We start from the raw sequence: 15731 nt of genomic DNA on the forward strand, positions 1-15731 counted from the left end.
GTGTCTGAAACCCTGGAGAGCCCTATAGCCAGCCAGTGTCAACAGTTCTGAGCTCAGTGAACCAATGATCTAACTCAGTTTAAGACAGCTTCCCGTGTCCCTGAATAGGGACTTGAGAATGACTTCGTTTCTCCCAAGTAATTAAAAGGGTCTTTATCTTTTACCTTTCAGGAGGAAAAGCAACCTGGGAGTAATGGAATTATTCTGAGCCAAGGAAAATCCAAATAGGGGAGGGAACAATCACAGATCTACTTCTCTCCAGCAGCAATGCTACACACTAACTTGTTCCTGATTGTCCCCAATTCTTGGGAACTGGGAAGAGATGGAAGGGAAAATTGCTACAAATGATGTCCCATCTCCTCTTGTGCGAGCAGGAGGCAGTACCCATGCAACAAGCATTTGGATCCAACCCTTAGATTTCTTTTAGGAACGATGTCTCCCTGAATGTGGCTAAACTAAATGCCACACTAGCATCAAACTGGATATAAGTTTATGATGTGAAGGTATGCACCTACTGAGTTCAATGGCAAGCAAACCACGGCAGGCACATGCTTGAGAGATAAACACAGGTGAACGACAGTTGGAAAACAAGGTTAGGGAGAATGTGAAGCAGAAATTGAAAGCACTCTGGAAGGAAGAGAAACTGAGGTAGTGGAAGGACAAAGGCATTGGATGGGAGCCATTATAGCTGAGGCAGCGAGTGGAGGTAGTAGCAAACCTAAGCTTGGTGCTGTGTCTGGTTCACAAGCCAGGCTGAAAACTCACATTAATCTGAGCTAGCTATGGGTACTACCTGACTAATGACAGACCCTCTGCATATGTTCAGAAACACTTTGTTCTGTTATGATGTCGTGTGTTCCAGGGCTAAGATCTTGCTTGAACAAGGAAGGGAGTAGGCAGTGGGGAAGCTGTAAAATTGTAAGTGGTCGTGTTTATTTACCATGCTCTGCCATCTTGTCATTTTTTTGCACCATATCCACAATTGCAGCTTCTACTTGTTTGTAGATGGAGGGGAGCACTTGGATGACATTAGGGAATATTGCTTCATTTTTGACATGCTTCAAAATTGTGTCTTCTAGATTTTTGATGTCTCGATAATCCATGCAATTGACTGGAATAAGGTCTAAAATCTGGAGCAGGTAAACACACACACACATCCCAGACTCTAAATAGTTTAGAAGCAAGCAACAGATGTAAATTATACATTTATCTAAAAGAAGTTGATTCTGCTCTCAGAGGTATGGCCAATTGGAAGTCTGCACATGGCCATGAGCATTTAGAACATTTAAACAATCACCATGACCCCACCTAAAGTCATTCCACTAGTTGCATAACCATCCTCATTATAATTGCACCAATTCATCTGAATCCATTCAAAACAACTGGACATCACCGCAATCAATCCGTAGGCAATGCAATAGAGAGGTGAACACTTACAAATCAAATTCTAGTTTTGTTCCAAGATGGGCAGAAGGGGAGGAAAAATAAGTAAATCTTGAAAGCAGAATTGTTTTCTAAATACTTGCATCGTGAGATAAAGGGCTCACACAGTACAACAGCAGAACGTTTGTGAGAAGAGCTGAATCAGTTGTTCTACGTGTGTTCTCTATTGTCTGCATTCAGATGTGTCCAGAGCTATAGCACAAGGACAAAATAATGCATTTAAAATGCTCCTTCGATTGGAATAGGAATTGGGGTTAAAGATGTTGAAGAAACAAGCCATAATTATGACTGCTAATCCAGGGGAAACATGGAAAAGGATGCCTCAAATGGTGGAAGGAGCCAGTGCCAGTACAGTGGACAATATAGACTGGGCTACAGAGTAACTGAGATACTGCCTCCAACTTTTCATATCACTAGTTGTCTAAAATGGCGGGGGGGGGGGGTCACCCAACCAACTGGTGAATTTTAATGTGCAAGTGGCTCAATTGAGGTTAATTAATGAGAGGGCCAGTAAGTGAAAGGTAGCTTCTCACAGGGAGTAGGAAGGGCCTCTGACACGACATAATGCAGGTATGCGTCCTGAGTACACTTCTGTACTGCAGCGAGTCATGGACTCTTCACTCACAACAGGAGAGGAAACTGAATGCTTTCCACATGCGCTGCCTCCGACGTATTCTCGGCATCACCTGGCAGGACAAAGTTCCAAACAACACAGTCCTGGAACGTGCTGGAATCCCTAGCATGTATGCACTACTGAAACAGAGACGCTTGCGTTGGCTCGGTCATGTCGTGAGAATGGATGATGGCCGGATCCCAAAGGATCTCCTCTATGGAGAACTCGTGCAAGGAAAGCGCCCTACAGGTAGACCACAGCTGCGATACAAGGACATCTGCAAGAGGGATCTGAAGGCCTTAGGAGTGGACCTCAACAAGTGGGAAACCCTGGCCTCTGAGCGGCCCGCTTGGAGGCAGGCTGTGCAACATGGCCTTTCCCAGTTTGAAGAGACACTTGGCCAACAGTCTGAGGCTAAGAGGCAAAGAAGGAAGGCCCATAGCCAGGGAGACAGGCCAGGGACAGACTGCACTTGCTCCCAGTGTGGAAGGGATTGTCACTCCCGAATCGGCCTTTTCAGCCACACTAGACGCTGTTCCAGAACCACCTTTCAGAGCGCGATACCATAGTCTTTCGAGACTGAAGGTTGCCAACTGAATGCAGGTAGAGAAGAATTGGGAGGAATGGTCTCCAATACAGATAATGGAAGGCATAGAGATACATTGCCAAGATATATTGCCACGAAAAAAGCAGCGTCAAGATACATTGGCAATAGATAGCTAAAAAAGGAAAGGCAAAGGGTAGAACATTCTGGCTGAATAGAAGGGGATGATGTAAGGAAGGAGTTGAGCTTTGCCCCCTTCCCCACCCATGGGCAGAGGGAAGGATATGGCTAAATGGGATAGACAGTCCACCTCAGTACAGAAAGGCAGGAATAGCAAGTGTGAAGCCTGGAAAAGAGGATGTAGATGTGTAGGGTTCAAGGAGTCAGGCTTCTTATGAGGTAAAACAGGTGTTAACAGAAGACTGCTTAGGGGCCCTGTTTCCACAGTGTCCTAGTGGCAGGATGTGTGAAAACTGCATTGGGATCTGAGGCAGGGAGTAGATGTCTAGATGAGGATGGAAAATCAATATTATGATGCTTTACTGTAATACAGGGATAGGCAGCGTATGGCCCACAGCCTGATCTGGCCTGCCACCTGAAATCATCCAGCCTGTAGTCCCCAAAAGATATATCCACCTGGCCCACAGTGGTCCTAAAAAGGAGTTCAAGTTTGTAATTCTATCTCTGTAAGGCTTACAGTGTAAGCAGATGAATGGCAGAAGCTTCCTTAGGGGCATGTGAATGAAAAATCACCTTAGAACCGAGTTTCTCAACATTTGCCCTCCACTGTACCACTTTGCATGGTTCACCTATTGGAAGTAGCTGGTGATGACATCTACGTATAGGTTGGGAGGCCAGATGTGAAATGATAATCATCATTAAGAGGCTCAGGGTGGACAGGAGGGCTTTGTCGAGCACGGAAAAGCGTGCCTTGGAGTTCTGCCCACCAAGTAGAGCCTCCTACTGCTGTGTGTCAAGTCGCATTGCTGGTCTCACCTCCAGACGGCAGGTTCCAGAGGTCCTGCGTGTGTACCACCAGACACCACTTCAAGTACCACTGGTGGCACCTGTACCACTGGTTGAGAAACACTGCCCTAGAATAAGGGAAATCTCAAAATAGACTGGACTGCACATATTGTGAGGCCAGATTAGGGCTTTAAAAGAGAAATTGGAACTTCCATACACTATTATTAACATTAACAGTATTTATATACCGCTTTTCAACAAAAAGTTCCCAAAGCGGTTTACAAAGAAAAATCAAATAACTAATGGCTCCCTGTCCCAAAAGGGCTCACAATCTAAAAAGATGCAAAAGAATACCAGCAGATAGCCACTAGAAAAGACACTGCTGGGGTAAAGAGGGCCAGTTACTCTCCCTCTGCTAAATCAAAGAGGAGAACCCACTTGAAAAAGTGCCTCTTACACTAAATAGCTTGTGTAGTGACAGATGATGGTGATTTATGAGAATGGGACCCTTATGGGTAGGAGATTGAGCCCAATAATTAACTATTGCAATGATGATGGAGATGTGATCACTACAACAGAACAAGGAACAGGGGCAAAGCAATGCCTGTCAACTCACTCCCTTTCTGTTGAAGAAATAAAAGCTGCAACTCGACAAATGGGGAACCTGCCACAAAAGCGGAACACTGAAACACAGCAGGAAGTAAGGAAGGAGCGTGCACTTTTTCAAGTTCTGATCACATTGTATAATGCCTTGAGCCCTCTATATACACAAACTACCTCACCATACACCTCACCTTTAGACTGCAGCTTTCCATTTCTTTCAGTTTATTGCACTGGTCTACATAAAACTCAGATTCTTCATTGTCCTCCAAGTTGGCAATGAAGTGGGATAAGTTGGTCTTGCGCTCCTCCAGCATGGCCTGGATCTTGCACATGATGTCCTGTTTCTTTATTTCAACCTCTTCATCACTACAGGCATCTATATGGGTTCCAACAGGGAGGACAACAGAGTTTGGCACTCGCATAAAGAGGTTGTTGATCCAAAATCCAACACGCTCCTTAAAAGAATCATTGCTGAGCTGGTACCTGGGAGTGGGGGAGAGAGAGAGAGAGGGGCTGACTCCAGGGCAGTCAGAGCCTCAGACAGTTGCCCTGGCTGGCATGATAGGGATAAGCAAACTAATCCCAATGAAAGTACTCCAGATGACCTTCCAACCGTCTCTAATAATGGCAGCTCACACAAAGCAAATTTCTTACTGATATTAAGGACAGGAGCATAATCTCTGCAGTTGGGAAATGCTACTGTTCTCATTTTGCAGATGGGGAAGTGAGGTGCACCACTAGAGAAAATATCCATTAAAGGGATAACTAAATGATTAGCAATGGCATAGCATTTGTCCACAACACCACGGCAACAGGAGAACTATAGCTTTACTGACTAGTGAGAACAGGGCCTCTGAGAGGAATTTTGGCAGGGGGTACAAAGTTTATTTTGTGCTCCTTCTCAAAGGAGGAGGGGTCAATGAGGGGGGAGGGAAGTGACGGGGGTTGATGGATATAATTAATATAAATAAATAAATAAATAAAAGATGATAAGAAAGCACATTTGATTTGAACATATCTGTTTACGCTATAATGCAGATGAGAAAGAACAATACAGATAAGGAGACAGAATTCACCTTGAAACATTTTATATTAATATGCAGATATGATCATCAGAAGACATAACTATTATTAAGAATCTTACAGTGCAATCCTATTCATGTCTACTCGGAAGTAAACCTCATTGTGTTCAATAAGGCTTACTCCCAGGAACGCGTGTATAGAATTGTAGTTTTAGTATTTACTTAGCAAAAAGAGCTTTCCTGGCCTTTTTCTGTGAAAAGTTTTGAATCACAACATTGAAATTAATTGTTCTGGCAACGCTTGATTCGATACTTAACCTGGCCAAATCCACAAGACGTTCCTGAGACATTGTAGATCTTAAATAATTTTTAATTAGCTTTAGTTTGCTAAATGACCACTCTGCAGAAGCTACTGTTGCTGGAATTGTTAACAATATTCTTAAACTAATTCAAACATTTGGAAACAGGTCACCTAGCCTGTACTCTGTTCACAAGTTCAACAGATCTAATGGTTTTAATTGTGCAGTTCCAAAATTTGCTTTATGCAGTGATCGTAAATGCTCCATTTCTTTTCCAAAGTCATCACTATTAAGGTCAGCAGGATATTGTTCTGACAAAGATAAAACCTCTCTCTCCACATCACATGCAGACATGGAGAGATAGTGCCACAAGAAATCAAATTTTTCTGCCAACTGCTTATCAGCATTGAAGCGGATGGTTAATCCTGCTATAACATGAATACAAAAATAAAACGCACACTTTCTGAAATAGGCCTCTTCTGGAGTATCATCTATGGGTCATTCATTTCCTCCAAGTAAGCATCAGGTGTATTGTCATCATGCGACTTTGCCGTCTTGCGCCTAGCTCTATCACCTCTGTGGGAGAGTGTTATTTCTATATTTACATTTGATGCAACCAATTTGGCTTCATTCCATATGCATTTCCAGTTGTTTCGAAGTTCTTTTATATCTGTGATAAGCGTGTCTATGTTTGCTACTTCAACATCCAGTGTGGCATCTCTAGCTTGGATGACCCTGTTGCAAATATCTGTGGCAGCTAATATTTTGTACCACAAGGCTGGCATTAACACACGTGCAAACGATGTCATGTATACTAAAGCTCCAGTGACTTCATTTCTTGCTTTTGTTGTCAAATTCAGTTCTAGAAGGTCTTTCAGTGCTAATTTAATGCCAGGCAAGTGAGCTGCAAAAAAGTTGTACACATTCAATGTGATCAGACCATCTTGTTTCAGACATACCCAATACTGTTTTGTAGTAATTCCCACCTCTTAAGACTGGAACTGAATAGGTGGTACACAGTTTGATTTGTTCCAGAGAAGGTTATTGCTTCAGGTAGGCATTCAGCAGCATCATTTCCATGTAAGTTGAATGTATGACAACCACAAGGTGAAAAAATTGCTATAGAACACTATTCTAGTATTTTTGCTTGTGCACCACTGTACTTTCTGGTCATATTAGCCTCATTATCATAGGCTTGAGCTCTGCAATCACTGAGAGGAATACCATGTTCTTTCAATGTATCAGTTATCAACTGAGCAATCTCTTCCCCTTTTGTTGCTACAATCTGCAAATGTAAGAAATCTTTCTTGAATCTCACTGCATTTCTTTTAAAAGTACATATCTCAAAAGAAATGTTGTTTGTTCAGTATGGGAGGAATCTGGTGTGGAATCTACTATTACTGCAAAGTACTTTGCAGATTGCCTCTCAAGCAAAATGTGGTTTCACAAGATTTGAGCATTCTGCAATAAACTCATTTTGTGAGTCAATGAACTTGAAGCCCTTTTCTGTGATTCCTACACATGTAGTACGTGTTCCTGAAGGATGGGGTCCCACCTGGAGAGCAGTTAAATGAGTCCTAAAAAGTTTCCATTGTCTGGATCACCAATTTGTTGGGATGAACCAGTAAATGGTAGACCATGTTCTCCCAAGACGAGTACAACATCTATTATACACTTTAAGAGGTTATACCATTTTGCAGCTTCAGTTTCGACTGATGCTTGTAAGATTATGTCAGCTCCTGTTCCAGCCTTGCCAGTTCTCGCCAAGCTAGGTAACATTCTCTGTGGCTATTGCCTTTTGGGATCCTGTAGGAAAATTCCTGCCACTTTACATTCAAACCCCAGCCTTCAGCAGATACCAGTGCAGACTTCTGTGCAGCAGAAGTGCTAGTCTTGACTGTCTTGTGCCAAAATAATCTACACGCGAAGCAATATAAAGCTTGTTTCTGTTGACTCCAAACAAGCCAGTCTCTTGAATGTACTTCTCCATTAGTGCTTTGATATTTCAGTATGCTTTCTGGGGAAACTGTATTACAGGTATCTTTTGGGAATATTTTAGGCACAGGGATGTGACGATTCATAACATACTTTTCTATTTTCTTTTGAGGTGGAAACTCAGTTGTGATATATCCAATGTCAAGGCCTGCATTATGATCACTCCTCTCTCCTTCCAAATTCTCTTTCACATGCATCTGTATGTCTGTTGCATTTTCATTTTTTGCATTTGCCTCTTTATTAAAACTCTGTGCAGAAGCTCCCAAATCAATTGCTGCTTGTTTGGGGATAAGGCTTTCAACATCTTCTTCTTGTTCCAATTCTACAGGTGAGCTCAATGGAGAACTCTGTGAATGCGAAGCTGCACCTAACCCAAACTGAAATAGTGTTTGTTGACCCCTTCTATGAGTTTCATCTCGTTCTTTTTTGTCTTTTCTTTTCTGGGCTCCTGATTTATGAGAATAAGACATTTTAGAGACAGACCAGACTGAAGAGAAGAAAAGTCACAACATTTTTTTTTAGACGTTGAAAATGTTGAGGGAATATTTAGGATGCCAGCAGGCCACAAGAACAGATCTCAGCCCCTCTCTTACGCTCGGAGCACAGGTTTGCCTCGTGTACTAGTGCCCAAGCCCAGTAGGTGTCACTGCCGCTTTGCCTTGTGGGAGTTGGAGGCCAGTTCATCGCAGTTCATGGAGCCTGCTGCTGAGTGCTGGCATTGGCTGCCCGAGTTCCACGAGGCAAGGCAGCGGTGCTCCTGCATGAGGCAAGCCCGTGTGCCACCGCTAAGCTCGGAGGAGGCAGCACAGGCCCAGTAGGCTGTAGCCTGCTGCTTTGCCTTCGGGGACTTGGCGTCCAGTTGGTCGGAGCGTCCTGTCTCCCGTGCAGCAGTCTGCTGAGCTCCAAGGAAACTGTATGGCTCCAGGCCCCCTCCTCTAGCTTCCGGGCCCCCTTTCAGACCCTGGGCCCAGGTACAAATTTACCCCCTTCTCCTAGGCCCTGGGTGAGAAAATGCATTTTGCCCATGCTCAGAGGCAACGTTTTATTCTAAATTGGAGCCAAGACAAATACCTGTCCTGTTCTGACTTGGTTAATGTATTTGACTGATAGCTCAATAAACAGAAGACAAGAACCTGACGCAGGCAGATTCTCACATAACCTGCTGAAGCAAGCAACAAACCTGGGGAAGGAGGTGCAAGAAGGGGACAAGCAAAGAAACCACCCTCTGCTGTTTTGGGGCCAAACAGCTGTTTCTGAGGTTCTTAGAAGCCTGTCAAAATATCCTCCGACAGCGAACTCCCTAGGCTAATCATGCAATGCATTAAGTTGGTACACACGCAGCTTGCTTCTATGCATATTTACTTGGCAGGAAATCTCACTGGGTGTCATGGGGCTCCCCCTAAGATAAAAATGTACCATACTGCAGCCTTCATGCCTATCAAACAGAAGTAAGCTATTAGAAAAACAGTAACTAGTTTTTGTTATAAGGCAAAATCTATAAGCTCATAACAAAAATGCCAACTTAACCAAAGTTTTTTAAAAAAACTTTGTTTCAATGGGAAAGTGACGCACCAGTGTCAGTCTCAAATCAAAAGCAATGGGCCTGAGAAGCGCTGCTGGCCTTTGGCAATATCATCAAATAAGATCAACTGGATGACACTTACTGCTGAAAGTTAACCACCAAGATGACAAGTGCTTGTGGGGTGATGAACATGTGGTGAGTCATGTAGTATTCCAACTGGCCAGCAAAGTCCCAAAAGAGAAAGGTGAAGCCTTGGAGATGGAACTCACTGATCTCAATCCCAACAGTCCGCTCGTCCTCCGACATGCAAACTACTTGCCTCTGCTTCAGGCTCTTGCAAATGGTAGACTTCCCGGCTAAGGTCGTCCCCAGGAACATAGTCTTTACTCTCCGGTCCTCTTCAGCTTGGCAGTTCTGCAGCTGGTTGAAGTAGCTTATGATTTGCCTGATGCCTCCTGCACAAACTTCAAAGGGAGGCTCCCTCAGTGGGTTCTCATTTACCTTGAACATTTTCAGTGGCAGTTCTTTGAATAACTCCACAGGAAGCTGGTGCAGCAGATTGTTCTGTATATAAAACTCCTGTAATTTTTTAAGCTCCAAGACCACCGAAGGGACAGTTTGGAAGCAGTTGTTGGACAGGTTGAGGTACTGGAGACTGTCACTGCAGGCTGCCAAGTCCTTGGGAAGGCGATCCAGGCGGTTGTTATTCAGCTTGAGATGTTTTAACTTGGAAATGCAAGAAAAGACGCTTTCTGGAATGACTTTGATTTGGTTCTGATTGAGTTCTAGCTTCTCCAGATGGACCAAATTCCTGATTTCCTCTGGGAAGTCTGTTATATCATTTTTAGACAAAACCAGTTTTTTCAGATTGCAAAGCCTTGAAATGCCTGTCAGATGCTTCAGTTTGTTCCGGTCCAAATTCAAGCTTTCTATGTTGTTGTTTTGCAAAACTTCAGGTGGAAGCACTCGGAGCCGAAAAGTGGAGAGGGTCACCTCAGTTGAGCAGCCATCTTGCTTTTGACCTGGTAAACAGATGGCACGAGACACTGTTATTAATAATTAAGAAGACACAAAGGATTTCAGCCAATGGACAAAAAAGAACATCTCCTGGTGTGTGAGAGTAGCTCTGCTCAAGGTGATTGTTGTATGACTGTGCTTTCTATAACCATTTCAAATTCTCTCAGCATAATTTACAAATAAACGACTTCATTGGAAAGAAACATTGAGTTCAGGCAGGGACTCTATAGGAAAATAAAAAGCAGAGAAATAGCAATGCCAAATCTCTCTGTCTTTTATGTAGTTTCAAAACTTGCACACATGGTAAGATGAGGACCACTTCTTCTCTGAACAAGCTATAGATATTATTTCAATGTTTTTGAATGGCCAGGCGGATTTTTACAGCATACCTGCACTTAATTTGTGGCAAAATTCTCCCTAACAGTTCAGGATGATACCAGTTACTTAATATAAAGTAGATGCATAACTGTTTCCATCTAACACTTGGTAGGGGTGCTCTGTATCCACTCACAGTACTAACCTTAATTTCCAAGTGTTTACAGTGGCGATGACACAAACCAGAGAAAAGACACAATCAAGGTCTAGCAGCAGCACTACTTTTCACTTTTGCCCTAAGACAGAGGAGTTCCCTTCCAGGAGCAGCTCCACCCACCACTCTTGCTCCTCTACCAACCTACATACTGTCTGAATGCTCTTTGCCACCCTCCCTCCAAGGATAGGCAGCATGTCCTTATGTGGACACAAGTGCCTGTGGTAAAAATTTCGAGGTCCATGACTCTGCAAGGCAAACCCAGACAAAAGGATTGCTCACTTTTCACTTCCCCATGTTTTCTTCCTCTCTCCCTTCTCCAAGAGTAGCCAAAGCAGGTGGCTAGACAGGCACGATGGACCTACTGGGTTTCCTGGGTTCCTAGCCCAGTCGCATGCAACTGCTTAACCCAGGCCACAGGTGTGCACATTTGGTCCCTATTGTTTATATGCAACATTGCACAGAAATGGCTTCAAGAAAAATCCCTCTTCTCCTCCCAAGCAGCCATGAGTCGAGGGAGGTCATCTGCCTGGGCTGGTTCCAACAGCCAGAAAATAAATGCTATATTGGTTGCTTTCAGCAAGACTTGCGGGTTATTCCGTTTGCAAGGACTCCACTTCCAGCTCTCCACTACTCCTTTCTGTGTTTTTTGTTCACATTGCGTAATCTCCCCATTTTCTCTTGCATAGCCATGTCTCATTTCTCTTCCCACCTCCCCACCCCTTATTCTTACCCTTTCAATTCTTTACTTACACCCAAACCAGATCCTGGTAGAGGCTTTCCTGGGTAGCAGGACTGTGGCTATGGCCACCACTCATTCAAACAAAGCCATCTGAGAGAAACCATCAAGCACCCCCTCCCCAGTCAGCCTCCAAATAACTTTTCAAAATTGTCAAGTGTGTCATTCTGATTGTATATCACAAGAGGCCTTGAGCAGTTCATTTGATAGCGGGGTTCAAAGTTTTCCATTCAATTCCCCCTGGGATGTACCAAGTACTTTCTAAAAAAGAAAAACAGATACATGTTGCAGAGTCACTCAAGAAGGAACTGGTTCAGTCTAGCAGCCCGGATATAGTTATGTAATGACTGGTTTAAAATCAAATGAAACAAAATGGAAGATCATGGTGGAATTTGGTAATATTTTTGTTCTTAGAACTTCCAGTATCAAAACTGTATTTGGTGTTTCCTCTGATTTGCCCCATAAAGAAGAGGTGTATGTGTGGGAGAGATGACAGTAAAGCACAGAAGCAATATTGAACATACACACAAAACTACACATAAAATAATCCATAAAACCACACTGAATGAATGACAGCATCATCCTAGTGTTTAGCAGTACAAACATTAGTGGTACAAACCTATGCAGGTTTACCTGGAAGCAATTCCCTTTTTGTTCAGTGGGGCTTACACCCAAGTAAAGGTGCATAGGACTGAAGCTGAAATTTGGTACAGAAATTGTTATGCATTCCTCATGCAAGAGAATGGTGCCTATGGCTGCCTCCCTCCTCAATGCTTTGGGCAGGTTTCTGGGTCTATGTTTTTAATTCTGGAGCGTTAAAAAAGTGACTTCTTCCACCTAGAGCCTAACCTGATAGATACAATTGTGCCACCCCATTCTGCTAAATTTGTAGGAGAGACTTCAGTAACTCATGGAAAGTATGAGTCTACAATTTGCATTCTATTAGTAAGTGCTAATTATTTGGAAACAGGAAACTGTGGCTGCAATCCCAACCACACTTTCCTGAGAGTAAGCCCCATTGAACAAAATAGGACTTATTTCTGAGTAGACCTTGTTAGGATTGTGCCCTGCAAGACACTTGCCAAGCTGGCTTTGTTAACAGTCAACTGTTGCAAGCTACCTGAGAAAGAATGAGTGGGAAGGAACAAGAGGCAGGTAGATGTAGAAATTATAATAGGTTCCACTGCAGATGAGAAACAAACTCAAACTTAGGAGAAAGATCCCTGTATGAGAAACTATTCTTCCTTTTAAAATTCCCTCAATCCTAGCTACGAGATCTCTAAAAAGGGACACAGAACCACTAAACAGAGTTCTACAACTCATAGGAGATGGTAGACCAAGATGATAGGACTGTATCCCTTCATATTGCAGACAAATGATCCTCTATGCGGTCTCCCAGCAAGTGTCAGAGTAGCACATTACAGAGAGGGCTGTACTAAATCTGGAACAGATCAGACTTCTGCTAACTTGTGCTGCATATGACATAGAACAGTTCAGAAAAGCACAAAAATCTCAAACATTCAGAAAGCAAAATTAAAGCATCATTTCTTTATCCCCTTGTATTGGAGAAAGGTTAGCAAGAACACAGCAATCCTTTTTTTTTCTTCCTCTTTCAAAGCAGCAGCAATTAAGAGGGGAATAAAAGACCAGGAGTACTCACTAAATCCAAGCAGGGCCATGCTTTTCATCTGGTGCTCCCTATATGGCAAGCTGCAGCTGTGTCTTTCTGCTACATTCATCTGCTTTCGTTTCCTCAATTGTCTCTGAAAAGTCCTCCAGGCAATTTCAAAATATCACACTCATACACAACAGATTGGAAAAGGAAGAATTGGGTGCTCAGTACTCAACAGGGTGAAAGCTCTGAGCCAGTGGTTCTCACACATTTAGCACTTTCTAGAATGAGAATCTGTCAGGACCCACCGGAAGTGATGTCATGACCAGAAGTGACATCATCAAGCAGGAAAATTTTTTACAATCCTAGGCTGCAATCCTACCTACACTTACCCAGAGTAAGTGCCATTTACTATCATTGTTAAAAGTACAGATGTGTAACATTTCCCCAAATGCAGTCACACATAATGGTAGCATCAAGTCTAATATATTGAAATTAAAATATTGAAATGAATGGGGACCCACCTGAAATTGGCTCATGACCCAACTAATGGGTCCCGACCCACAGTTTAAGAAACACTTCATTACATCACCACTAAAGTGATTTATAAAACACTAAAGTGTTTTATACTGATTATTTTTATTGTCTATACCAGTGTTTCTCAAACTTTGAGGGAGCTTTACTCCCTCAGTAAGTCTTTGTGGGGGAGGGGCTAGGGCAGTGACACAATCCCCAGGATCGTGTCATTACGAGAGGGTGCTTTCACTTACTTTATGTACATAGGGCTGCAGCAGGTACGGGGAACTCTGCACAGCCCTCTACAGTGCTTCCTGAGGCTTGGAACATTAACTAAAAGTGGACACGAAGCACCTCCTGCAAAATGGAGGGACATGACCCTGGGGCTCACTTCCCTCTCCCCCTCCCCTTAAAGGGACAGGGGACCCTTTACACAAACTGTTGGGTCGCAACCCACCACTTTGGGAACCACTGGTCTATACTGTTTATTATTTTTTTAGTTTTATTTGTATTTTTTGTACTTTTATCTATTGATTGTTAGCCACTTTTGGGGAGAAAGGCAGAGTACAAAACAAACAAACAACTTGGTAGCTATCACATCCTTTCATAACCAACAGGAAGGCACCTTAAATGGTGGAAGTGGCCTAGGGGTAAAATAAAAAGAGGGCTTTTCTATGCTCTGTTCTGGCAGAGTATAGCTGTCTTAGTTACCATAGATACTCTCCTATAAGGCAATCACAGATAAGACAAGCGCAGGTTTTCAGCCCAAAATCATGGGAATGTTCCATGACCCTCAGAGTCAGGGGTGTAAAAGGTAGGTAAAGATGCTTGTGAGGAAGAGCTGTAGCTTGCCCTGGAGCCTGATAGATAGGGGGAAAGAATCTGAACCGTGCCACTGTTTTGAAGACATTAACAAGGTGCTTATGCAGTATTGGATGCCATTCCCCCCTTCTGTGTAATTGAACAGCCCAGAGGAAGAGAGGGGAATTTTTCCAATCTGTAGTTGTACTGACTTTGTAGCTGGTAGGCTTTAAGCCCCAGCAGCAGCTTGCCTGACTGTCTTGCCAGTCGCATGCTGGCAAAGCATCTCCCTGCAACAGAGAGCTGGTGGGCAAGGCAAAGCATCGCCAGCTGGAGCTGAACCCCTGCCTGCCACTCCTCAGGCTTCTCCTGACTGCTGCAACATCCCTGAACTGCCCTGACCCTGAATGACTCACAGATAGGACCAGGAGATTGCCTATTCTGGATATTTTTGGTAAAATTTCTCACCTTCTAGACTAGTATCTACAGTTCTTCCATGCCTGTCAGGCTTGTGGTAAAGGCTTCCATTCACTTGGTTCCTCAACAGCATACCATATAAGCAACATACTGTGCATGGATAAAAGCCTTTTATAACAGAGGCTCAAGCTGATTAAGGCACAGATACTGTTGCTAGGTTGTTAAGATGATTTAGGAGATAGTATTCAACCCTTTTCTGAACAGAATTCAGCAGGAGTTCTTAACATTTTTTCGATTACAGATTCCCAGTGGATTACCCAGTATGCCCCCATATCCCCTTCGCCAGACTGTCAAAATCATCATCACCACCAACACAAATCCTATTAGGAACCAGAAGGACTACAAAATGTGTCAATAGCTTGATTGTACTTTACTTATGGATAGCTATGAATAGAATACTTCAATCTGTAGTGTCTGATGTAGTGTCTGATGATCCGAAGCGGCGTGAAGCAGGGCTGTGTTCTTGCACCAACCTTGTTTGGGATCTTCTTCGCTGTCCTGCTGAAGCAGGCCTTTGGAACTACAACAGAAGGCATCTATCTCCGGACCAGATCAGATGGAAAGCTCTCCAACCTCTCCAGACTGAGAGCAAAGTCCAAAGTCCAGCTGAAATGTCTGCGTGACTTCCTCTTTGCCGACGATGCAGCTATCACTACCCACTCTGCCAAAGATCTCCAGCAGCTCATGGATCGTTTTAGCAAGGCCTGCCAAGATTTTGGACTGACAATCAGCCTGAAGAAAACACAGGTCATGGTTCAGGGTGTGGACTCACCTCCCTGCATTACAATCTCTGCGCATGAACTGGAGGTTGTCCATGACTTTGTGTACCTTGGCTCAACGATCTCCGACACTCTTTCTCTCGATACCGAGCTAAACAAACGCATCGGTAAAGCAGCTACCACATTTTCCAGACTCACAAAGAGAGTCTGGTCCAACAAGAAGCTGACGGAACATACCAAGATCCAGGTCTACAGAGCTTGCGTCCTGAGTCCACTTCTGTACTGCAGCGAATCATGGACTCTTCACTCACAAC

The 15731-nt window shown here is 43.6% G+C and overlaps 1 protein-coding gene across 1 annotated transcript in view; it reads left to right on the plus strand.

Annotated features, from left to right (window-relative positions):
• Positions 1 to 452, plus strand: part of IRF7 (interferon regulatory factor 7) — a 46454-nt gene extending 46002 nt beyond the window's left edge. The window contains exon 12 of the mRNA XM_066610679.1: positions 172 to 452. Within this exon, the coding sequence (XP_066466776.1) occupies positions 172 to 228 (57 nt within the window). The 3' untranslated portion in view covers positions 229 to 452. The remainder of the gene's footprint in view (positions 1 to 171) is intronic.
• The last annotated feature ends 15279 nt before the right edge of the window (positions 453 to 15731 follow it).

This window comes from Tiliqua scincoides, chromosome 1 (assembly GCF_035046505.1).
Source record: "Tiliqua scincoides isolate rTilSci1 chromosome 1, rTilSci1.hap2, whole genome shotgun sequence".
Classification (NCBI taxonomy): domain Eukaryota; kingdom Metazoa; phylum Chordata; class Lepidosauria; order Squamata; family Scincidae; genus Tiliqua; species Tiliqua scincoides.